The 26,435-nt window shown below is 35.8% G+C and overlaps 2 protein-coding genes across 4 annotated transcripts in view; one reads left to right on the top strand and one right to left on the bottom strand.

Annotated features, from left to right (window-relative positions):
• The window catches only part of LOC129718275 (synapsin), a 229,956-nt gene that overhangs the window by 51,313 nt on the left and 152,208 nt on the right, over window positions 1-26,435 (top strand). The window contains exon 6 of the mRNA XM_055668887.1: window positions 13,909-14,013. Within this exon, the coding sequence (XP_055524862.1) occupies window positions 13,909-14,013 (105 nt within the window). The remainder of the gene's footprint in view (window positions 1-13,908; window positions 14,014-26,435) is intronic.
• Window positions 14,019-26,435, bottom strand: part of LOC129718277 (tissue inhibitor of metalloproteinase) — a 139,766-nt gene continuing 127,349 nt past the window's right edge. For all 3 annotated transcript variants that reach the window (XM_055668891.1, XM_055668892.1, XM_055668890.1), the window contains 3 exons: window positions 20,776-20,928; window positions 18,668-18,753; window positions 14,019-16,309 (listed from right to left, as the gene is read on the bottom strand). In XM_055668891.1, coding sequence (XP_055524866.1) covers window positions 15,899-16,309; window positions 18,668-18,753; window positions 20,776-20,928 — 650 coding nt within the window. In that variant the 3' untranslated portion in view covers window positions 14,019-15,898. The remainder of the gene's footprint in view (window positions 16,310-18,667; window positions 18,754-20,775; window positions 20,929-26,435) is intronic.

Consider the following 26,435-nt stretch of genomic DNA (forward strand, 5'->3'; position numbering starts at 1 on the left):
TCTGCACCGGCTCCTGTCAGCAACGCCAGCATACAATCAGCACCGCAAGACAGCCAATTTGAACTTGACCCCATGCGTCCACCAATCGTCCGACTTACGCAGCAATCATCGAATGGCGACGAGCGCTTTTTGAAGGCTAGACTCCGCGACCCAAAAGTAATGCATATAACACGCCTATATCTCGCATACATGAAGGACCAACCATCATCTGTATGCGTAGAAGGAATGACACCAACCAGTATAAGAATGCTTCTCGCATCCGAAGGACTGCCGACATCTCCAGAACAACTCCAACGCGTCTTTATTGAAGTCCATCAGGAATATGGACTCACGCCAGCCGAAGCAGTAGCCGACCTTCAATCATATCGTCATTTTTTATCAAATGAACGCACGCACCGTCTTCAACAACTTCGCGAAAGTGTAAATAAATTTAGTACAAATTTTCGCAAGTAAGGACGCCCTCTTCTGAGGCAGAACCATTATATTTAAACATAAGTAATAACTTGACTAACACTTCTTCGCTTCCTCGACAGAATGCGACTGAAATTCTTATCTATTGTCAGAATTTCAATCGCATGAAAAGCCCAAGCAAAATGAAAGAAATTCAACAAAATCTATTGTCGTCATCTTTTAAAATCATTTTAGGAACTGAAAGTAGCTGGGACGAAAGCGTAAGAAGCGAAGAAGTATTTGGAAACAATTACAATGTATTCCGGCACGATCGGAATTTGTCTACCAGTCAAAAAAAGTCAGGCGGTGGAGTCCTCATTGCCATTAATGTAGACTTTACTTCTGAAGAAATAATATCCGACAAATATAAAGAATTTGAACACGTATGGGCCAAAGCATTTATTGCTGGCGAAGAACATATCTTCTGTTCCGTGTACTTTCCACCGGAACATGCTCATAAACATTCGTATGGATTATTTTTCAAAACTCTAGAATCTATTATGTCTAACATGAAACCAGAAGTAAAACTGCATGTCTATGGCGACTTCAACCAACGTAATGCAGACTTTATTGTAGACATTGAAAATGAATCTATCTTACTCCCAGTCGTAGGCGAAAACGAAACACTGCAGTATCTTTTTGGCAAATCCTCAGAACTCGGTCTATATTAAATCAATCATGTCAAAAACAAACAAAATGCTTATTTAGACCTATTATTCACAAACTGCACTGAAGACTTCTGTGTAGATGCATCATTGATCCCATCTGGAAAAATGAAGCATTCCACACAGCAATTGAATATTCAATAGTAATGAATAACACTTCGTACCCCAGCGACTGCGAGTACGAGGATGTACCGGAATACCACAAAACTGACTTCGAACAAGTCAAACGTAGACTTCGCATAATAAATTGGCGTAGTATAATTTGTAAAGAAGGAAATGTCAACGAAGAAGTAACAAAATTTTATGAAATAATTAATCAAATTATATCAGAAAATGTACCTCTAAAGAAAAGAAGACGAACGAACACCAACAAATATCCAGTGTGGTTTAATCCACAATTGAAGAACCTAAAAAATAGAAAACAAAAAGCACATAAAATATACAAAAAGACAACAATAGCGAAAATCTTCAAAATTACCAAGAAATTTGCTGTCAACTTGACGCAGCCATTAAAATTGCACATGAAGAACATAATCGTAAAGTCGAACATCAAATCAAGTCTTGCCCTAAGAACTTCTTTAATTACGTAAAAACCAAACTAAAAAGTAACAACTTTCCATCACGAATGCATCTTGACAGTGATGTAGGACAAACTAGTAATGAAATATGTAGTCTTTTTGCCACTTTTTTTCAAGAAATTTACACCACATATGAAGAAACAGATCGCGACCGCGAATACTTCTCGTATTTTCCTGAATTTTCGAATTCTTTATATGTCAATCAAATATCTGAATTCGAAATTCAAAACGCACTTAAAAATTTAGACGCTACGAAAGGTCCTGGACCTGACAGAATAGCTCCAATTTTTCTCAAAAATTTGGCAGAAGAACTATCTACACCCTTACAACACCTTTTTAACATGTCCCTGAAGAATGGAATTTTCCCAGAACTCTGGAAAACCTCATATTTAGTGCCAATTTTCAAATCTGGCGCTAAATCTGACATTCGTAATTATCGTGGAATTGCCATTATTTCATGCATTCCAAAATTATTTGAATCAATAATTAATGAAAAAATCTTTCAACAAGTAAAACACCAAATTACAACTCAACAGCACGGCTTTTACAAAGGCCGATCAACTACCACAAATCTTTTGGAATTCATAACTTTCACTCTGACTGTAATGGACAACGGTAACCACGTAAAAGCTCTTTATACGGACTTTAGCAAGGCATTTGACAGAATCGACATACCATTATTACTCTTCAAGCTCGAAAAATACGGAACTGAAACAAAATTTTTGGAATGGCTGCAGTCATACTTAACAAAACGAACACAAATAGTCCGCTTTCAAAATTCCTTTTCAAACCCAATAGAAGTAACTTTTGGGGTTCCTCAAGGTTCCCACCTGGGCCCTCTTCTTTTAATATTATACGTAAATGACATTTCCTTTCTTCTTAAGTCAATACATGTGCTTGTATATGCTGATGACATGAAGCTCTTTATAGAAATAACCAATGCAGAAGACTTCGAAATATTCCAGAATGAAATTAATGTATTCTACACTTGGTGCAACAAAAGCCTATTACAACTCAACATTAAAAAATGTAATTCAATAGCCTTTAGCAGAAAAACAGTAACACCACCAACAAACATTTTCTTAGGAAACCAACCAGTAGAAAAATGCAAAATCGTTAGGGACCTAGGCGTAATCTTAGACTTCAAACTTACATTCATAGAACATTATAATACAATTATCAACAAAGCAAATAGTATGCTGGGCTTTATAAAACGCTTCGGCCACAATTTTCAAGACCCATATACAATCAAACTATTATATATTACATACGTCCGACCAATTCTGGAACATTGTAGCATTGTATGGAATCCCTATATTGCCACACATGAAGAACGCATTGAATCTGTCCAAAAACAATTTCTTTTGTACGCGCTTCGTAAGCTAAATTGGACATCATTTCCCTTACTATCATATGAAGCACGCTGCATGCTTATAGACATACAAGCACTTAAAGAACGCCGCGATCTTTCAATGCTTTATTTTATCAATGACATTATTTCTCAACGCGTGCAATCTACTCAATTATTATCACAACTAAATTTTTATGCACCCAGTCGTCAATTAAGAAATCGTAAAATATTTTCGGAAAATTCTCACAGAACAAACTACTCAAAAAATGGCCCAATAAATCGCATGATGCGTCACTATAACCAGCACTGCGAAAATATCGACATCACCATGGGCAGAAATCAAATAAAAAAACGACTAACTACTGGAAATAATGTATAGAATATAAGAAAACATTGTATAATTATAACTGTAGTCTACATTTGCTTGACGAAATAAAAAAATAAATAAATATTGATTCAAAAACTACTGAACCGATTACCGTGAAAATTTGTACATAAAGGTCTTCGAGTACGGGGAGTAATCCTAAAATATTAGTTTTGCTCTATCTCATAAGCGTAGGCAAGGGGGGGAGAATTTGTGTTTCAAGAACGTGAAAACTTCCTCCCCGATAATCGTGCAAATTTATATACAGATGTTTTTGAATTCACGAGGTTTTTTGCCACGTTACGACGACCTTTCTGTATCTCAGAGGCGTCGTAAGGATGAAGGGAGGAGGTTAACAATGTCAATCTTTGATGATTTTAAAACTGCTCGACCGTTATGTATTAAATTCGGTATGTAGATTCTATAGTAGCTGATGTATTACAATGACTTTTACCTATTCCATAAGCGTGGCAAGGGGGGAGGGGTATATTATTTATTTATGAGCTCTTCAACACCTAACTTGCTCACCGTGCCATTTTCGATCGGTGGGTGTGTTTCTATAACATTGATTTTTCTCTATCCCAGTGGCGTAGTAAGAAGGGGATGTACAAAATTTATTGTTTGTAAATTATTAATTTATATACATTATTCATATACAGGTGGTTTTGAATATGAGGTTTTCATCTGAGACTTTACTACATCTCAGTGGCGTAGTTAAGAAAAAGGGGAGGGGAGATGAATGTTGTCAACCTGTATTAATTTTTTAACCGCTTATCCGGTTATTATTTAATTTGGTAAATAAAAGTCGTATAGAAGCGTATATGTTTCTATTACTTTGAATTATGTCTATCTAATACAGGAATGGAAAAAGCGGAGAAGAGAGCAACTACAAATTTGTTCATTGTAAACACCTAAATGCCATTGTAAACTTCTAAATGCCAATGTGAAGACATGTTTTGAACTCAACAGGCTAATATTGGTATTTTCGAAACCAAAAATCAACTCAAGATGTCAAGATGACATTCTCCGGTTTCTGGAGAACATTCCAAAATGGTCCAATACCACCCAATATAAATATTTCTTAAGCCAGAACAGTGCCGAGACTGAAAATCAAATCTAGACGCCATCTTGAAATCCAAGATGGCGACTTCCGGTTTCAGAAAATTATCAAATACCGTCTATTATGGTTTGTTATGGAACCAAAACGATACCCAGCGACCAAAAACCGGCTCCAGACAGCATTTTAAAATTCAAAATGACGATTTCCAGTTTACAGAAAACAGTCTAAAAAGACCGAATACCACCTATCCTCGTTACTTTTGGAATCGAGATGATGCCCAGAGACCTGGAATCTACTCTAAATACTATTTTTAAATCAAAAATGGTGACTTACGGTTTCCGAAAATAACGAAATATCACCCAATATGGGCACTTCTGCAATCAAGATGATGCACATAGGCCAAAAATCGTCCCTAGACGCAATTTCGAAGTGACTATTTCCGGTTGCTGGAAAACAGCCCAAAATAGTCATTCCAGAACCGAGATAAAATACAGGATGGCGACTTTTGGTAAAATCTCCTAGCTGGTCTCAAGGTACGATGCTGGTCTAAGAAGCCAGTATGTTCGAGTCCCGGCTCGGGAGAAACTGTTAGTGTCAGTAGGATCGTAGCGCTAGGCCCGCAATTGTCCTGTACACTTAAAAGTCGGCTGCGAAGTCTGTGTATAGTAAAACAGAAGGTCGAAATCCGATACGGAATGTAGCACCGAGGCTTTGCTTTATTTGACTTTCGGTTACCGAAAATGACCAAATACTACATTGAATCGACTTCACTGACCATTTTGAAATGCAATATGATGGTTTCCGGTTTCTGGAAACCAACCTATAATGACCGAACACCAACGAAATGATGCCAAGAGACCTTAAATCAACTCAATACGCCGTTTCGAAATCCAAGATGGTGGCTTATAATCACGGGTGGGATATAATCACGAAATTTACAACTTTTTTCGTAAAAATGTTATATCTCGAGATTGGCTTATATTACCCGGGATGATAGTTGTTTATGTGAAATTTTCCAAGGAACACGATGAAATTATCAAATTTAAAATAAAAATGGCTGCATTTTACGAAAAATGTAAATTTAGTTTTCAAATACAAAAATAATTTATCTGGCAACACTTCCGGTCAAAACTTATATTTTTTCTGGATTACTTGGTTCATTTTCTTGAAAAAATCATCTATTAGTATTTTTCGGACATCTTACGTCTATGAATTGTAAGAAAAAGAAAGAAGAGATTTTGAACAAAAAATGCGTGACTTTGCAATAAAGAGGGGAGTCCTAGAGAGCGACCCAATCGATACCAAAATTGGGATTTTTCCAAAGAGACAGTAGATGAATAATTCCCCCAACTTAGAGCAAAATCTGTGATGGTCTTGTCCAAGTGGCATGTACACTTCGTATGGAATGACCCATATGTTCAATAAATTATCGAATTCTTCGGAACGCTTCAATCCAATAAATGTATATTCACTCTTTAGGTTCTAAAATATTGATGTTGTAATCTATACATATAAAAATGCAATCCGGTCTGTCTGTCTGTCTGTCTGATCGAAAACTACCGAACCGATCGGCGCACTGTGGGGCAGAACCCAGAAAAGTCGCGACAAAACTAAAAAAAATGAAATTCAGTTTTCATGCCCCATTTTATTTTCTACTTGCAGTAGACATGTTATCGACTGGAAATCATGATAATTCACTTTGAAAAATAATTTAGAAAATGTGCCATAATATTGTGAAAGTGAGGATTTACAAGGCTTGTAAAATGGAAGAAAAAATTCTCACAGATATTTTCCAGTAGGGCATGCAAATACTTAGAAATTAATTAGCTAACTCATATGATCCTCATAAAACAGAGTATAAACTAATAGGTAATGTGATATTAAGACAGTTTTGTTGAAAATAGGTTCGTTGGAGGCATAGTGTGTAAAACAAGTTTATTTTGTAATTTTTCCTCATTTTCGGCAACATGAGAAACATAAAGTTCTACGTTGTTCTGCTATGACACTATTATTGTACTAAAATACTAAGAATTGCCTAGTACTAAACAAAAAATCAGCTGCTACTAGTTGCGACTTACCGAGTAAGTCGAGTTTTCGCAACGATTATTTTCATGTCAATTCATGTAAAATATCGTCAATCAGCAGTGTCCGTATCGATGTTTTTCCTACAACAGGCTTTGCTGAATGCCGATGTATGCAACACGACCATGATTGTGTTCGGGGGTCTGTCGAAACTGACGTCCAGTAGTATTAAGACCCCTGGGAAATAATTATTAGTACTAGGAAACAGTTTGTTATTGGGTAAACAGTGTTTTAAACAAAAGAAAGCGTTTAGTATTCATGTTAAATGGTATAAAATTGAACAAGAGGAGCTCTTAGAAAGGGAACATGACCAACTAATCTTTAATTGAACAATGACTCGAAAGTTCGAATATATCTGAAATTGAAACATAGGGTAACGGGGGTATTTCGGCCCACGTGCATATTTTGGCCCACCCGGTAACATTTTACGCATTTTATCTGATAAATTCAATGAATATTAGAAAACTATGCATGCAACATTGAATAACACACCTGAGAATCATACTACACTATAATTTTCGGCGAAAAACTGGCTCTAGGTAGTGTTATTTTGGAATTAGTTCATACATATTAAAAGTCATGGCTGAGTCAACCCAAAGTCAAGAGGAAGCGGTAATATACAAGTCAACGTCCGGAAGCTATTGTAACAAATATGTATGCTTTTGAAACAATTCGTTGTTGTAGTAACATCAATAAATGTCATAGAAACAGTTTGTACACTCTAACATGTTGGAAAAAGTTGAAAAAGTGGTTAAACGCATGACCGAAATATGTTTGCCTCTTTCTGAAGCAAACATTTTTTGGCCATGCCAAGTTTTGACATCTCCTTTGATTACCGTTCGGCTGTTGCACGTGAACAAAGAAGCAGCTTGTGACAATTTACAGGTAATTACTTCTCAATTTATCACATTTAACGATATGAAATTGGATGAGGATGCCTGTCAAACCGCTATAAGCCAAATCATTTCATTTTTAGATGCCTAAAATTTACAAAAATTCACAGAAGAAGGATGTTCTCCTCAAACCCACTATTTTTGCTCTAAAAATACCGGTGATGATCTTAAATATAATTAGTCCGAACTATTTCCATAAGATTAAGAACCTTCGACGTGAACCAAAAACAAGCATATGCAATTTACATGTTCTGAAATACTTGAACCACGCTTGGTAGGATGGTCACCATCGATACGAACTTATTACGTGGTATCTTGGTTTACAATATTAGTATCCCAAGTACCCAAAAGTTCGGATAAAAGTAGAATTCATAGACTAATCAGCCAATCTAACGATCATGAATAGAATTCTATTCAGCTCAATTTTTAAGTAATTAACCGTACTTTCAAGTGCGCATTTGTTGAATAAACTACGAGTAGCATGCAAAGCAGCTTCTAAACCGAACTAGAAAGTTCACATCAAGTTCCGATAGGTCGCTGAACAGAGCGCTATTCAGCTTGAAAAGAAAACTTAAAAAAACTTAAAATAAAAATCAATTTGCAATTTTTCAATTCCCTCCACTCATTATTCGTGTTGGATAATCCCATGATAATCATTTTCTGAAGAAATCTAGATCAGAAGAATAATTATTGCCTGGCTCCATTTATTATTAAATTTCATATTTTTTTGCAACTTACTACACCAAGCTTCGAACTCAAGTCCTCCCTCTTTGAAGCCTAGATTCATACCACTGCTCCGTTTCCGCTATATGAGATCAGCATCGATTTTACTCGATATGCTGATTTCTCTTAGTTACCTACACGTTCATAACCAGGAACATACCGGGTCTCTCTTTCAGCTTGAAAGTTCAGATAAAGTACAGGCGGAACCTCATGCGAACTAAGAAGTTCAGAAAAGGCTGACGCCGCACTTTTTCTGAACTTTCAAGTTCAGAAAAAGTACACGCGGAACGCATTGTGAACTTTGATCTGACAGTTCTCTAGTTTGTTTTGATTTTACTGCAGTTTGTTGGTAATGTAATTGAAAAAGGTTGTGTACGCAATATTTTCCTTTCAAACGTTTATTGAAAATTTATTCTGATAGGCAGTATATACAAAATATGATAAATGATCAAGATCGATAAAAACTTTTCAGATTAATAGATATGCTGTTTGCCGTAGTCGAAAACTCTCGGTGGTGTCCGAGAAATGGATTCGGACCTCCAGAACCGGCCGAACGTAAAAAACACCCAAGACTTGGACAAAATGCTCAGGAATAAAAGCATCACGTGCAAACAAGTGTCTAACGGGAATTCACAGCTTACACCCGCTTTATTTTTTTCTGTTGATCTGCACATTCCTGGAATCTGAATTCATAATTGATTTCCTGTAAGGTAACAAAAGAAAGAAAGCCTTTAAACTTCCTAATATTATCTATTGGAAATATAGCTTTGTTTTCCTTTTGCCGTTTATTTAGATAAAAAAAAAATCCGAAGATAATAAAATAAACCACTTTTCTTTATTATTTTTGAAAAACTCATTTTACATCATTAATCCTGGAGCAAACTTCACTTTCGCCCAAACCGAGTCGGAACTTATCATGAACTTTAAAGTGGAAATGAAGTACGACATAGACTTCCCCTGAACTTTCGTGCTGATTAAAAGTACGGATAGAATGCTAACCGAACTTTAATTTCCGGTGGCTTTGAGGTTCACGTGTAAACCTTATGTGAACTTCAAGGTTCCAATGAAGAGGAACAAGCAGCTTATCCTGAACTTTCACGTGTGAACTTCATGTGTACTTTAAGGTGCTAATGAAGAGTAGTGAGCAGCTTCTACTGAACTTTCGTGCTGATTAAAAGTACGGATAAAATGCTAACCGAACTTTAATTTCCGGAGGTTATGAAGTTCACGTGTGAACTTTATGTGAACTTTAAGGTTCCATTAAAGGGGAACAAGCAGCTTCTCATGAACTTTCAAGTTGCTTTCAAGTGTTGACGGTACTTTATTCAGAATGAAGTTCGGTTTGTGAGCAATGTGTCCTTTTGTTCAGCAAGAAAGTTCCACGGAACCAAATCTAAACCTTATGTGAACTTCTAAGTTCGTGTGTTAAGTGAGATTCGAACTTCTGGTTGCTTGGGATTTTACCTGGTTAAATCATCAAAGAGGGTAAAAACGGGGTTTTTTGTTATGAACGCAACTTATCAGCAGAAAGTCGTGGACTAACGAAATCACCAGCGTTTGAAAGTTCTATTGCTATACTTTCAAATACCCTAAGAAAGATACAGTGATTTGAAATATGGCGAAAAAAAATAAAAAATAGCCCATAACTCATAGTTTTTCACACAATACGAATATAGTACCTTCCAGACAGTTGTGTATATTGATGCTACTAACAACTTTGTAGAATATAGTGAAGGCCTAGAAAATAGAAAAAAATATGTTTCATTGAAAAATGTGTTTTGACATGTCTATTTTCAATAAAAACTCTCTAAGTCAATTTGAGTAGCAGATACGAATTTTTTGTTTTCGGCAAAGTTGGTCGTATTGGTTATACCTATAACTTTACCGAAGACACCAACTCTGTATCTCGATGGAGCAAAAAAATAAATTTTTCATCTCACTTTTGGGGAGATTAATTACAAATCTCATAGCACCAAAAGATGCAGGAGGTCCTGGCACCATTTTTGCTAAAGACGTTATAATTGTATATCCAACGTACGTGGAGTTATCAATTTAGCGCGTCAAAATCGACTTTTAAACCACTGTGCACTGTGCGGCGTGAAAATTTGTATGTAGAGGTTTTTGGTGCCGATAAAGGTTCCTATGATAGTTTGAGACCCCTCCCTTTTCTGGAAGGGAGGGGTCCCATACAAATGAAACATAAATTTTTTGCACAACTCAAGAACAAGCCAAGCAAATGAAACCGAATTTGGCATTTAGATGTTTTAAGGGGTAAAAAATATGTCCATAATGTTTTGACACCCCTTCTTCTTTCGGATGAGAGGGATGCCATACAAATGAAATACAAATTTCTGCACATCTCGAGAGCTAACCAACTAAATGGAACCAAATTTGGCAGGTGAATGTTTTTAGTGGCAACAAATATGTTCCACGAGCGGGGGCCTAGTGTGGTTGGTAACGTTTCCGCCAACCACGCTCGACGCCTGGGTTCGAATCCCACCGCCGACATAGGTGTCGATGGTTGTGAGGTGGCGTGATCCACTCACAACCAACCCAACTGGTCTAGATTCAATCCTAGCCGACACCGGGAGATTTTCTGAGGCGAAAAATCTCTGGGATCACGCCTTCCATCGCATGAGGAAGTAAAGCCGTTGGCGCCGGTCCGTTAGTAAACGGGTCGTGAGTTAGGGTCCTGGGTGTGGAGTCGCCTCCCTGGGCGTCGGTGATTGGCCCAACAGTGGCGGAACTAGACCGACGAAAAATAAGCGAGAATAAAAAAAAAATATGTTCCATAATCGACCTCAGGCAACATTTTGGATTGTAAAATGGCAACTTCCGGTTTCTGGAAATCAGCCTGAAATGGACGATTCCCATTAAATATGAGTATCTCCGGAACCAGAAAGATGCACAGAAGCTAAAAATTGATCACAGACACAATCTTGAATTTTAAGATGGTGACTTCCGGTTCCTGGGAAACAGCCGAAAATGATCGAATAACACCCAATATGGGTGTTTCTTCAACCAGAATGACGCTCAGAGGCTAGAAATGATCTTAAATACCATTTTGAAATCCAAGATGGCGACTTCCGGTTTGTGAAAGACAGCCTAAAATAACCAAATACCATCCAATATGAGTATCTCTAGAACCAGAATGATGTAATGAGCTAACAATTGACCTCAGGCACCATTTTGAATTGCTAAATGGCAACTTCTAGGAAACAGTCGAACACCATTTTGAATTTAAAGACGACCACTTTCAGTTTCTGGAAAACAACCAACAAAACTCCCAATATGGGTATTTCCAGTGTCAGATTGATCCAAGAAAATCTGCTGAAAATGACCGAATATCACCCAATATGAATGTATTCAGAATTAAGGCGATGTACAGAAGCCAAAAGTCGAGGAAGTTGTTATTTCCATAAAACCAATTATTTCAAACGATTTGTTATTTGACTTTGATCATATCCTATGGCCGATTCGTCGTGCATTTGCAGACTTTAAATACATCGCAAGGAATCAATGAATTTGGAACGTTCAAATAGTACGATACCACATTTAAATTATGTTGAAGCCACATATATCGATCAAAGCAGGTATAATTTTAAATAGTCTTTGAATTTCTTTTCTTTCCATAACTTTTGAGCTACATGTCTAATTGTTATGAAGTTTGTTATTTGTAAGTTTGAAAGATGAGTCGTTCGTATGACACAAGTAATGTTCAAATAAGTCATGTAATCTTTGAGATAATAGACTTTCGTTATTTTATTAACAATTCAATACGTAACGGTTGCTTAAGTTCGATTATAATCAAATGAAATGGGAACGTATAGAGCAGCTAAACTTTGAAACAACGTGTTCAATCATAATTCATCAGTTAACCCTTAGCCCGCTCATCTGATAATAATACTGATCAAATCGGTTGTGTAGTTTCTGGGATAATGAAGTTTCGTGATTTTCACATTTCGACACGTTACAGACAAAGTTACTGTCCGATTACAGTCAAATTCAATAGGGTGTTATGAGGCAACTGGACCTCTCATTTGACACTAATTTAGTAAAAATCGGTTCAGCCATCTCTGAGAAAAGTGAGTTAGTCCAAGTAGTCTTCGGAATATGTTCCTTTTCATAGCTGGATTTCACATTTCTAAACATAACAGGCAAAGTAATAGTCCGATTGCAAAACAAATCAATAGGTTCTTATGGGGCAGCTAGACCTTCCATTTGACACTGATTTTATGAAAATCGGTTCAGCCATCTCTGAGAAACATGAGTGAGATTAAACAGTCTTCAGAACACGTTTCTTTCCATAACTTTTGAACCACAAGTCCAATCTTTATAAAATTCGAAAACTAACGGTATTTTAGGTAGCCCGTTCATTTGAAGTCAATTTTGTACAAATCGGTTGTGTAGTTTTTGAGATAATGATGTTTTATGATTTTTACATTTTGATACATAACCGCTAAACTAAAAATCCGATTGCAATGAAGTTTGATAGGGTTTTATGGGACAACAAGACCTTTCATTTGCAATCAATTTCATGAAAATCGGTCCAGCCATCTTTGAGAAAAGTGAGTGAGAATAAAAATCTGCACATACACACACACACACACATACAGAAAATGCTCAGCTCGTCGAGTGATATATGCCATTCGGGCCTTTGGAGCACTTTTATACTTTCGGTTTTGCAAGTGATTGCTATACCTTTCTAGGAGAAATGCAAAAAAAACATGGTTTTGTGAAAACATGGTTTTGTGAAAAACGCTTATATTCACTTAAATATCCACGATATACAAAATACATCTTCAAACATACCTTAATCAATAGCCAAAATACCCGAACACTTCACCTTTTTCTTAAGTTCCGAGAAAAGACCACGAAATTTTATTATTTTTCAACCTTCCAGAGCAAGGTCCTCCCTTAAAAGCTTTAATCTACAATACGATACTTGGCAGGAGGAACAAGGTTGGTATAGTTGAGCAGTCGTCGTAACAGGAAGGGTAAAAAAAACATACACCCAACTACGGATAAATAATAATCATATAATAGTGGTATCGTTAATTATAGAAGTGCTGCATAATCCGGCTAAATCATAATATATCATACTCTTTGGTCGCAAGGATAACCCCATACAGGAAATAATAAATAAAAATATGGTGTCGAACAGCGATATTTGGTCATTGGGTGAATTCTCGTATTGCAGAAAATTTCATCGGTTTTCGTAAACTTCTGGAAACCGGGAGTCGCCATCTAGAGTTTTTAAATGAAGTCGGACACCGATTTTTACTTTATAGACGCAATTCTGGTTTCCAGTATACCAATATTGGGGGGTTTGTGAATGTTTTACAGTTTTATACAGCTTCCCAGAAACCAGAAGTCGTCATCTTGGATTTAACAATGGTATCGAACATTCGATCTCTGAACATCAACTTACACTCTAGAAATGACTGATGGCCTGAAAATTATCGAATTCATTAAAAGGCACGGAAAATCATGAATTCTTTAACAATTATGACCTCCTACTTTTTCAGTGATTATTCATTCGCTTTTCCAATATTTCGTTTGTACAAAGAAGACGTATTCAAAATTTGGTGGAAATAGGTTTGGGTATTCAAGAGTTATGCTTAAACATACATACAAATATATACACGAAATTTGACTTTTGTATAAAAACACAGAAAATAGATAAAAGATGTTTTTAATGATGATTGACTATTGATTTTTTTAATTTTATATTTGAAACAGGAAAAACCGTGGGTTTTTGCTCACTTGTTACAGCTTCAACGACGCTTAGGCAGGGACGGTTTTCCGCTTGTAGAACAGACATTTTTTCCGAATCCACAAGACATGGTGAGTAGTAGTTACGTATTAAGTTTGTGCCTGTAATCATGGATTTATTTGCTTGAATGATAATAATATTTTCAAAGTATTAACAATTGTAAATTATTATAAATAGTTTGTACTAAGCTTCCTAGTTATTTGATGGGGGAATATTATACTTATTTACACATCCATTTCTAGATCTAGTGTTGGTAAATAATTATAAAGTACTAAACAGGATCGTATAATAATCAATTTAAGATACCGACGTTTTCGTTGGGCTTAGCTGTATTGAATATTATAACAGTATAGAACAATTTCGCCCTAACTCGACCAGATGTTATCAGCATCCTCTTAGAATTCAATGAAACCTTATGGATATGTTAGGGCTTATGTGAAGAAAAAAAAAACATTTTAAAAAGGGGGAAGTTTTTTTATAAATCAATATATTAGAAGATAATGAAAAGTTGTCAAGGGATGACTTTTAGAAAAGTGTTTGAACTTATATAGAAAAATACCGACAAAATTCATTTTGAGATCTTAGACTGGAAAAAAATATTTTAAACACAAAAAGTAATTTTAAAAAATCGGTCAACTCAAACTTTTTTAAATAAGTTTTTAGATAGACATTTTAGTTACCTGAAACTCTTTTGACAAGCCAAAATGGGTATCCTTAAGGAAAAAAGGTTTTCGAACAAAAACTTTTTCATATTTGACACGGTTTCAAGTTTTTTGCCCGTTGAGACCATAACCGCTCGACAAAAGAAAGAGAAGGTTTTCAAAGAATAATGTTTAAGAAACGGTCTAAATTTTAACTTAAAAATATTGAAGAAAAAATTTTGAGATTCTGCACTGAATTTTTTTCTCAAAAAGAAGTGTTATTGAAAAAAATCGCTGATCTCAGATTTCTTTCAAATGTGTTTTTTTAGATAGATAATTTAGTTGCCTAAAACAATAAAAAGTGAGCACTCTTGAGTGAAAAAAAAAGTTTTTCTAACAAAAACTTCTTAATGCATGGTCGTTTAGGAGTCATTTCTATAGACAATTTCCTAAAAATCTTTACTTGACAGCTATTCTCTAACTTTTGTCATTACCGAAAAAGTTTTTATTAGAGAAACTTTTTTTTCTTAACAGTGTCCATTTTGTCTTATCCAAAAATAGTTTTTGGCTATCAAATTGTTTGCCTAAAACATATTTTGAAAAAAAAAAAACTGAGACGTCCGAAGTCATCACTAGACAATTTTTTTTAACTCTTGTCATTGCCGTGCTTCCAAAAGGACAGAAAAAAGTTATTGTTACAAAAATTTTTATAAGAGTGTCCACTTGACTTGTTAAGAAGAGTTTTAGGCAACTGAATTTTTTATCTGAAGAACTCATTAATTCAAAAAAATTCTGAGATGTCCGATTTTTGATATCATTTTTTGTGTTTAAAACGATTTTTTGCAGTATAGGATCTCAAATTCAATTCAGTTTAAGCAGTTCCCTAGAACATCTTTTCGCTGTCTTTTGTCGTTATTCTAATATATCGATTTATAAAAATAACTGCAGTTCTTTTTAAATCATAGTACAAATAAATTTTCGGAAAAAATATGCAAAGTTGCACAAAGTTTTATTGAATTCTAAGAGGGTGCTGCTAGTCTCTCAGTTGAGTTGGTGCGTAAACTTTCTACATGTACTTAGATTAAGTACTTATGGTATCAACCAAAATGTACGATTAAAGCTTCATATGAAATGACACATTGTCATATACAAATATATCTAACATGCACTTTAAATAAATATTTTTTCTAATAATAAATACTGTATAGTTATCAAAAAACCACCGAGCTGTCACTTGGCTCGAACTAACGAAAAGCAATAGTAACATAGGAAAAATAAATACAAAATATATAAACTTTTCAATGATAATTTAAGCTCATTTTGGATTGTTATTTTTACACTTCTGATAGAGTGGCGATCGACGCCAATGGCACTTTGCAGGCATTCCATCGATAAGATGTCCTCGTGTTGGTACACAAATTCCATACTCTGATTCGCACTCAACCCAAGGTGTCCAGTTGCATGTTCCAATTGAAACGTTGCAGCTATCAGTATAACACGGCTTAATCTGACAACCGCATCCTTTTCGGTAAACTCCTGCCAAACCACGTTTTTCCACCATAGTAAGATCCGAATACTTTCGCACAAAACTACACAGTCCGACGTGCATGCTCTGAGCTGCAATTGCATACAGCTGATTTACCTCTAGATGTAGACCGCACATCGAGTCCGATGTAGGAGTAATAAGTTTTCCTTGTCCTAACATTTTTTGGGCACGAGAATTCATCTGTAATTAGAATGATTAAAAGTAATTAACCGTTCCACAAAAAATTAAAATAATTTCGTACGCCTCAAAGCGTTCAAAGTTAAGATTTTTCGACCCTTAAAAATGATTTACTAAACCTCATGTGAATCATTTTAATGTTTATTGGGCAACTTGCATTTGATTTGATGACTTCAGGCTTTTTCGAGGGAAAAAATTAAAACTTTGAGCGGTTTGAGACGTAAATCATGTCTTATTGAACTAAAATTTTGCATAGGCCATTTTTTGGGCCAATAAACAGAATGTGCATAATCGGATTTACAAATTCGACGATGATTTTTTTTTTTCATCCCTCAAACAATTCTAAACTTTGTCGAATACTTGTATACTTTGTGTATTGCACGTCCATTTTTTTCGAAAAATAGTATGGAAACACCTCGTTTTTTGCATTTTCCTTCTTATAGACCTGAGTTGAGAGCGTTTTCATGCCCAATGACCCATGGTCAAATATCGACCATATTTGATTTGAATAAAACTTTGGACACGTACAGTGCTAGTGAAAAAAATAACAGGTGTTAGCGTTTACTTTACTCATCCCGTGTAAATCTTATAGGAGAAGCAGAGTAAACTCTTCAATTCATACGGCCTAATATGTGTAAAGCAAGCTATTTTTCATGACGTGACTGTTAACGCAAATTGCCCAATTGAAAAATATTGATTTACGGTTTCCTGTGAGTGGAAAAAAAGAAGTCTGTACTGATAAACTAATTTTCCATAAGTTGGCTTTATAATTTTGCTTTTTGTTTGCCGGTAAAGGGTCGCGGTAAACATTACAGCCCCGATAAAACACGGCTGATTAAAATGCTGCAATACGAAAATGAAACATTTGGAGAAATAGCATAAACAATTGGCTGCTAATAAAATATGGTTACAGATGCCCTGAATTAAGATGATATTTACAAATACACTAAAGTCGCTTTTTACGCGGGGGACACGTGCCGCGTAAAAAAACCGCGTAAAAAGAACCACGTAAATTCCGGAATCCGCGTAAAAAAACCGCGTAAATTCCAAAATCCGTGTAAAAAACCGCGTAAATTCCGGAATCCGCGTAAAAAAAACCGCGTAAATTACGGAATCCGCGTAAAAAAACCATCGTTAATTTTGCATTCCGAGTGAAGGGGAACCGAAATCCGGGCAAAAAAAAAATACCGCGTAAATTCCGGAATCCGCGTAAAAAAAAACCGTGTAAATTCCGGAATCCGCGTAAAAAAAGCCGCGTAAAAAAAACGCGTAAAAAGCGACCTTAGTGTACAGCAGTGGTTTTTCACAATATCTTGCCCATGCGAAAGGAGTTTTTCTGGTAGTACGGTATTCAAAATCAATCTGGCGGTTCCAAATGATTTCAGACGTCACCTCCAATTCAAGTTCCGTTTTGATGACTATAAATGTGAGGAGTTCATCTTTTCTACGAATTTCAGTACTCAACGGTCATTCCTAGAACTAGTTGTCCTGTCCACACTCGTGATTCTGATTTCTTTTGACATTTAACAGATTTTTTAACTATGTTCTATAAGCAGTCGATGGTTTCTGTTAGTTTTTTGAAAGTTTCACCTTCATCTTGTAGTCTCTGATCAGCCGTTTTATATCAGGGCTCAAATGGTTACCGTGACCCTTTACCGGTAAGCAAAAAGCAAAATTATAGACCCAATTTATAGAATGTTAGTTTATCAGTACAGACAGACTTACTGTTTCCACTCACAGAAAACCGTAAATCAATATTTTTCAATATTTTTCAATAAGCAAATCGTAGTAACAGTTACGTCACGATGAATAGTTTACTTTACACCTATTATTTTTTTCGCTTGAAATATGTGTCAATAGAAGCTCAAGAACAAAATACCATGAATTTTTACAGATAACATTTTCCCATTCATTGCCCATAATGTAAGCAATAGCAAAATAAAGCAAGCAGTCTCACATAGATATTGCTTTCAAGTATGACTTATACATAATAGGTTAAAATGCAGATGACTTTATATATATATAAATATATATATATATATATATATATATATATATATATATATATATATATATATATATATATATATATATATATATATATATATATATATATATATATATATATATATATATATATATATATATATATAATATATATTTATATATATATATATATATATATATATATATATATATATATATATATATATATATATATATATATATATATATATATAATATCTATATATATATATATATATATATATATATATATATATATATATATATATATATATATATATATATATATATATATATATATATATATATATATATAATATCTATATAGATACTTACCTTGTACTCTTTTTTAACAGCAATTTTGTAAACATTATTGCCGTGTTGCGTACGGTTCGATTTTCTTAGTACTTCTGCAACAATAACTGTTGAAAAAAAAAACGAAAACGATTGTTAGTCAACATTATCATGCTTAGTATCTCTAAATATACACAAATTACAGCAAAATTCATCCTACAATTTTTTTATTATAGGTTTATCTTAAGATAATTTGAAAATATTTCATTTAACTAAAAGTGTTAGGTTAATAAGCAGATTAGTTCTGTGCCTCCGTAAACAACTAAAAAAAATCTCTGTGTTGGAACGACCATAATCAACGCTCTTGTTTAAGTAGATAATTTGATGGCAATTTTTTATTGTAGATTTACTCCTACGGAGTTAGTGTACCTGAAAACAATAATCTTGAGATGAGGTCACTAAATGTGATTGAATTCCGCATGCTTATACAGTATACACGCACAAATTCGAGCCTGATCAATAATTGCGTTCTTCCAGTTCGCACAAATGCTGCTCTGATTTCGCAGAAGCATTGTGCGAAAAGCATGAGGGGCCATCCACATTCCACATGGATGGCTTAAGGGGGGAGGGGGTGGGGTGTCTGTGTAATATCCATGGTTCATACATTTTCAGAATTTACATGGGCAGTCGTCCACGGAAGGGGAGTGGTACACCAGTGGTACACCATAAATACCATAAAATAAAACAGATAAAATTAAAATAGAAAAATTAAAAAAGATGAGCATTTCCTCTCTGGTCTCTGGTAGAGTGGTCAAGTTACAGTTCATATTCGTTCGCCTTTGCATTTGATAACGACCCTTAAACGCTTTTTAAAATTAACACAGCCGCATTCACGACTTCGATCGGCATTTCAACCCAGATTTTTACCAAACGGTTCTCAAGTGTCCAAAGTCATGTGTTTAACTTCACCCAGCTTCCTTAACATGTAATGGCTTCAACTCGGGAATTGATGCGAGTCGTTTGGGGATGCTAACGAAACACGGTATATTTGCGTTGCACCACTTCTGAACAATCAACTTTCTTCTCCAAATATTTCCTTGGCACAAGGCAGTGAATGGTCTTTGACGTGTTGTAGATAGTACTTCTTATTCATTTTCACACCCCGATGAATAATAAAAAATAAGAAAACTAGGAGAAAGGCAATAATAGTAGTGTCAACTTTCCCCTATTGGATATTGCTCCCCAAACCATCACAGCTGAAGTATTCTGAAATCGTTCCAGTAGTCCTCTATTATCGGCTGGAATATCACGAAGACATGCCTCAAAACAGCCTCCAACGTAAACAGTTTCAGTTTGCATAAACAGATGCATTCCTCACATATATAGCCATCAAAATGTATCTCGAATTGAAGGTGACGTAGTTTTAGACGCCCTAATTGTAAATAGGGCACGTAAATAGGGTAGCACGGGACCGCCTAATTGTAAATACCGTGCTCGTACTACCAATTTATTTTTTCCACCATTGTAGGTCCCTATGGAAAGTTACGCGAGAAACACAGTACCAAAAAATTAAATTTACAACTAATGGTGTTCCGTGTAATATCCACGGTCCATACAACATTTTTAAAATTTACATGGGCAGTTGCCCACGGAGGGAGGGGGGTCAAAATCCTTAAAAATCTGTCCACGTGGAATGTGGACGCCCCCCGAGGAAGGATGCATAAACAAACAAGGAAAAATTTCTTCCTTATATATATTCAAGGCATAAATGGAAGCTTGTGTCGGGTCAAATAAACGCTATTGAAAAAATAAAGGGAAGAGATATTTTTGCTCTAAGTACCCCCTCACCCCCCCCCCCTGGGCTACACCACTGCCGTAAATCATTCGGAGTTCTACATTTTCAAGCTGCAATAAAAACATTGATGCCAAACAAAGTTTTAAAATTGAGGGATTTTGACAATGTAAATTCTTCATCGCAGATATAAACCACACCCGCTGGTACAATAATACTAGTGGCAGCTTCTTCATCTTTATATCCTATTATATTTGTGCATTTGCGTTAAATTTGTCTAGAAATAGTTTAATAAATTGCTAGTGACGATGGCATTATTATTATGAATATTCTGATACTACTGTTAGTAGGTACATACCATAATCTGCATTGCAATAAGCCGTTTGTGCGTGTTCCGGTTGACAACTGCATCCATCAGTCACACCTAATTGAAGCATAATCCCTAATGCTCCCAATAGCGTTAACGTCATTACGTAGTAAGGATTCATATTGTTGTTTACCGAGATACTAGCTGCAAAGATAAAAATAATACAGTGGTAGACATTCGTTTAGCCGAGGCTCTTTTTTCTCTGTGGCTCAAAATTAAAACACAATTTTCAGCAGTCTTTGCTGTTGTAGGATGGATCTCTTCCATAAACAGCCACTTTCATATTGAAACAAACCATTAGTTCGGATTTTCATAGCAGAATGGGAAAAAATAGGAGAAATGGGTAGACATTCGTTTAGCCTAATAATGAAAATTTAACCTGAATAAAAGTTTTAACAACTAATTTCGAAGAGAGTTTATAATTAATATTTAGTATGACCACCATCGTTCCGAATTACTTCAAAAATACGATTTGGTATCAAATCGGACAGCTTTTGCAGTGTTGCCAAATCTATTTTAGCCCAACACTCTTTAATTGTTGACTTAAGGCTGGAAACGGATTCAAATTGACGTCCGTTCGCATAAACCAACCTAGCCAAGATTCCCCAGAGGTTTTCGATGGGATTGCAATCAGGACTACAAGCTGGCCAGTCCAGTAATGAGATGCTTTTCTCAGCGAACCAAGCCTTCGACTGCTTGGAGACGTGAATTGACGCATTATCCTGCTGAAAAATAACGTCCTCATTCGCGTTGTTCTCAAAATGGCTGATCAAAACGTCATCCAGAAGCTCCAGATACATTCCGGAATTCATTCGGGTTGAAGTGAAACAAATCGGAAGCTTCGCATGGTAAGAAAAGGCGCCCCACACCATTACACTTCCACCTCCAAAATTTTGCTTCGATCTGACAACACTGGTTTGATCCAAATCATGCCAATAGAAACTGTAGCAGTCCGGTCCATCCAAATTGAATTTCTTCTCGTCAGAAAACACGACATTACGCCATTCCGCCTTCCACTCCATGTATTTCCTTGCGAACTTGAGCCGATTCTGCTTATGTATGAGGGTGAGCTTCGGTTTCCCTTGAAGTTTCCTCCATTTTATGTTCGGTGATTCATTTAAAATTCGGGCAATTTGTCTGGGAGTCACAGGAACATTCAGTTTTTTCTTTATCTGGGAGCACGACAATCGATTCCGTGTAGCTTCGTGTCTTATTTGACCTTTCCGCCTCAACGAAACTTTGGTGTTCCCTTTGGTAGGACGCTTAATGCCATATTTCGAGCCTTTTTTGAGGACATTTCGTACCGCTTTCACAGACCGACAAATTTTTCGCGCGATTGAGACATTAGAGTGACCGTCCTCCTTAAAAAGCATTATAATACGCCGTTCTTCCTCCGTCAACCGATTACCTTTCGCCATTGCTGATATTCCAATGTTTATCATCAATAAACCAAAATTGAACTGTGAATTTTTACTCACCTAGTAGATTGAACGTTGTTTAGTCGAAATATACTGTAAACCACTTTAAAAAACCACGATCGTTGTACAAAAGCAAATATTCCACGTGCCTCGGCTGAACGAATGTCTAGGACGAAAACGTTGCTTAAATGTTTATAAACACCGCAACGCGAACAGTGTGTGTGTAAGCGCGACTTGAATCGTTTTCGTGAAGGCGGTTAAAGTGTTTTACCACTACGACTAAAGTAACATCGAATAAAAAATGCAGTTGATATTTTTTCTCAAGCATTTTTAAAATTATCGATGCTCGGCTAAACGAATGTCTATCACTGTAGTTATATATTATTTTTTTAATAACAGCAGGCATCTTTATTCTGTCTTCTCGTGAACGCAGCAAACTTTCTCTCTTCTCTCTTCATTGCAAAATTAGCAAAAAAAAATATTACTGGGATCTTTTTTAGCTAGAAACGACCACTTGAATAATTTTGAATATTCAAAAAAAACCTCTATAAATGTATTTACAATAGAAAATACAAGAATTTTTCCACCCTCAACAAACATCTAAAATTGTCTTACGTGGGGTGGGTGGGTATTGAAAATTGCCAAATTCCGTGTTATGCAATATTTGAATGTTTCCAATGCTTTTAATTTTCATTCAAAAAAATAAAGGAAAACTCAACTTGTTTTCTAAGCTATTCGAAATTGGGTGTTTATAATAATATTGTTTTTTTTTTTGTTAACAACTATCTTCAGTGCACATTTTTTACAAGGCGTTATTAGTTCATCCATTTCCCAGTTGGTATCGAGTTACAATGCTGGTCTAACAAGCCAGTCGTCGTACAGTCGAGTCTCGGCTCGGGAGAGACTGTTAGTGTCAGTAGGAGCGTAGCGCTAGCCCGCAATTGTCTTGTACACTAAACAGTTGACTGCGAAGTCTGTGTATAATAAACAGAAGGTCGAGTTCCGAATCGGAATGTAGCACTGGGTTTTTTTTTTCACAACATTTATTTGACACGGCACGGGTAGCACTGGGTTGACTTCGATCACTCTACCTCTTATTTGCTACTAGTTTAGTTCTAAAGATAAGCAAATATAACAACGATTTTCATTATTATTTTTTGCAAGTTTTTCCTCGAAGGAAACGATGAGTCCCAATAATCTCCACAGCGTATTACAAACTTTCTTCTTATCAACAACCCAAGACGTAACGTAACATGCAAATTTGGACTATTGCATAAGCCATATTCCATGTGGACTAGTTTTTGATGATTTTAGATCACCTTCCCTCTTTGTGGATGATCTTTCACATATATTCTAAAAATTTTGTATAAATCTTGGACGTTCTCCACCATAAAGTACTCACGTAAGATGTGAATGGCCCCCAAATTACTTTCCATATTTTTAAACTCATTCAAGTCGTTTGAGGCTGTTCAATTTTGTTAAAACTGCAAGGTTTCACTCCAAATCCATCAAAATAATTAAGTGATCAAAATCACCGCGGAATAACAATTGGTGCAAGAATTTTAGAGCTGTTAAAAACAGCAGAATTGCTGCTAAATCACACGATATTGTATTCAGTATATTCTCAAAATATTCAAGATACATTCAAAAAAGTGATCAAAGTCACCCAAGTTCACGGTAACAAAATAATGAACATTTGATACAGGTCCGTGATCGGTTTTCAGGCAACGCTTTTGCAGGATGCAGGAACAAGAGCGGTGTACGACCTCCACGTTGATTGGAGGTCGTTGATGAATGCATCTCTTGATTCTCCCAATGAACTGTTTGCAGTTTGTTGCTCTTTAGTTATACTTGTACACAAAGGAGCTTAAAATTCCACAGAAATCTTCGATTGGGCGACACTGGAGTAGATTCGTTGGGTTGCGTATTTTGTGTAGAAATGGGGTCAGCTGGTTGTTCAGAAACGTTTGGGTGTTTTGGCGTAATGTGATGATGCTTTATTTGGCCAAAACACATACCCATCTTCCATCGGCATGGTGTTCCCCAAGAAATGGAATTAAAATTTTCTTAAAGCGTTCGTTCGGGTACACCACTGGACTTAAACCATGATTCAGACAAACAGAACGAAACCTTTTTTAGTCCGTTATTTTGGCCGATCCTCCACCACAACCTTCCTTGTGAATTATTGGGCTCTATTACAGAATACAAGGCGAGCGCCTCACCTCGCCAGAGCAAAATGGTTACAACCGAGTCACAAACGTGTAGAGCAGTTTCGAAAACGAGCTACTCGTCCAAATTCTAGCCGACACGTTATCTGTGATACCAAAATTGGTCAAGCGCTTCGTCTTCTATAGGCCCCATTGTTGCGATTTGCCGGATTGTACTGCTTCTTCTTTCGGCACCATTAGGAACAGAATTGAGCATGTGTTGAGGAAACAAAAAATATAGGCATGAAGAGGAGAGAGAGACTGCTTTAATATTTTTCTCTGAGCATGAGAACTCAAAAAAAATCCAAAATTGTAGTTGTTACCCGTTATGCCAGTTGTTACAGTATTTCGATTTCCAGGAACCGAATAATGCTTCGAGGCCGGGAACCAACTCCAGACTTTATTTTGAAATTCGAAATTGTGACTTCCGGCGGATGTCCTTAAATTGTCAAGTACAATCTATGACAAAAATTTCAACAAAGTACGTGTGTATATCAGGTAAATCCAGATTTATAGAACCCGGAGCTGTGAGATTGGGAAGAGACAGGCTTCGCTGTTAATTTTGCGCCTGAGGCAGCCCACGCTACTTCAAAAATCAATGCAGATCGATCATTTCCGATTTCGCTGATACTTTGTTCAGTTGTTCCTTTTTGATAAATATGTATTTTTATGATATCAGTTCTTCATGTAGGCTCACGACTACTATTTCAAAAAGGCCTTCCAAGATGACGACTCCCGGTTTCTGAATAACAGCCAAAAGCGACTGAATACCATTCAATATAGGAATTTCTGTAATTAGAATGATGCATAGAAACCAAGAGTCGACCCTGGACACCATTTCGAATTCTAAGATGGAGACTTCTGGGTTCTGGAAAACAGTCAAAAAGGACTGAATGCCATCCAAAACGAGTATTCCGAAATCAAATTGATGCTAGGAGGTCAGAAATCACTTCACATGCCATTTTGAAATCCAAGATGACGACTTCCTGTTTCTGGAAAACAACTGAAAATGATGGTATTCGACCGTATTTCCAGAACGTCTCGCGTTGGAACATTGTGGAACTTGTGAGAAAACTGCAAATAAAATCCGTCGACAGTATTCTCGTGTGACTGCTATACTAAGTCACACGAGAATACTGTACTATAATGAAGTTGTGTTGCGAATGTGTCAAAGGCATTGAATCGTTTCTCAAGTCGTTATACTATTTGATCTCCAACTAGCCCTACATGTTTTTTTTCTGTGAGAAATCTATCTACGATCGATTGGTTTTTATCAGATCGAAGTAATGTATGAAGTGAATTGATTACGCGTGCTAATTTTAATTCTTATCATCTTCCATTAACTTTTTTGAAACCTATGAGTTCAGTGTTTCTTTATCATAAGGCGAATTGGACAAAATATAAATTTTATATTGCGAAGATTTTCAATAATGAGCTAGATTTGCAAAATGAAATAAATATTAGTTCCGCTTTGAAAGTGACGCCAGAAAATGTTAAATGCAATGGTTAAATGAAATTTGATTCATCTATAATAGACAAAAGTCTTCAGTTTCTTATTCGTTTGAAAAATGTACGCATGCGTCAATATTTACGCTTTTGTGACCTTGTTTTCAAAACTATTTATAAAGATTTACAGAAAGAAATTGAACATAGATTTACTCTGTTGAGAAATAAGAATAGTGAGACTAAAGTCGTATAATTGAAACCATATTTTAAACACTGTTGGCATTGGTGGAAGATTCATAAGGAACGTTCGAAACCTATCCCTGTGATAAACGATGGTAACCAATTTTTTATAACCAATAAATAAAAAGAGAGTTTAGAGTGTACATAATTCGAATTTAAATTTTGTGAGTTGAATTGGAAATGAAGTCACACGTCAGTGTAATTAAATTTCCACCCAGGAAACTAATTTGAATGAAATCAAAACATATATTAAAAAACTCAAAAATAAAAATCTTGACGCTGGAGTTTTCAACATTTTAGTTTTACATCTTCCAGAGAGTACAATGGAATTTCTAGTAAA

Source organism: Wyeomyia smithii, chromosome 1, assembly GCF_029784165.1.
Source record: "Wyeomyia smithii strain HCP4-BCI-WySm-NY-G18 chromosome 1, ASM2978416v1, whole genome shotgun sequence".
Classification (NCBI taxonomy): domain Eukaryota; kingdom Metazoa; phylum Arthropoda; class Insecta; order Diptera; family Culicidae; genus Wyeomyia; species Wyeomyia smithii.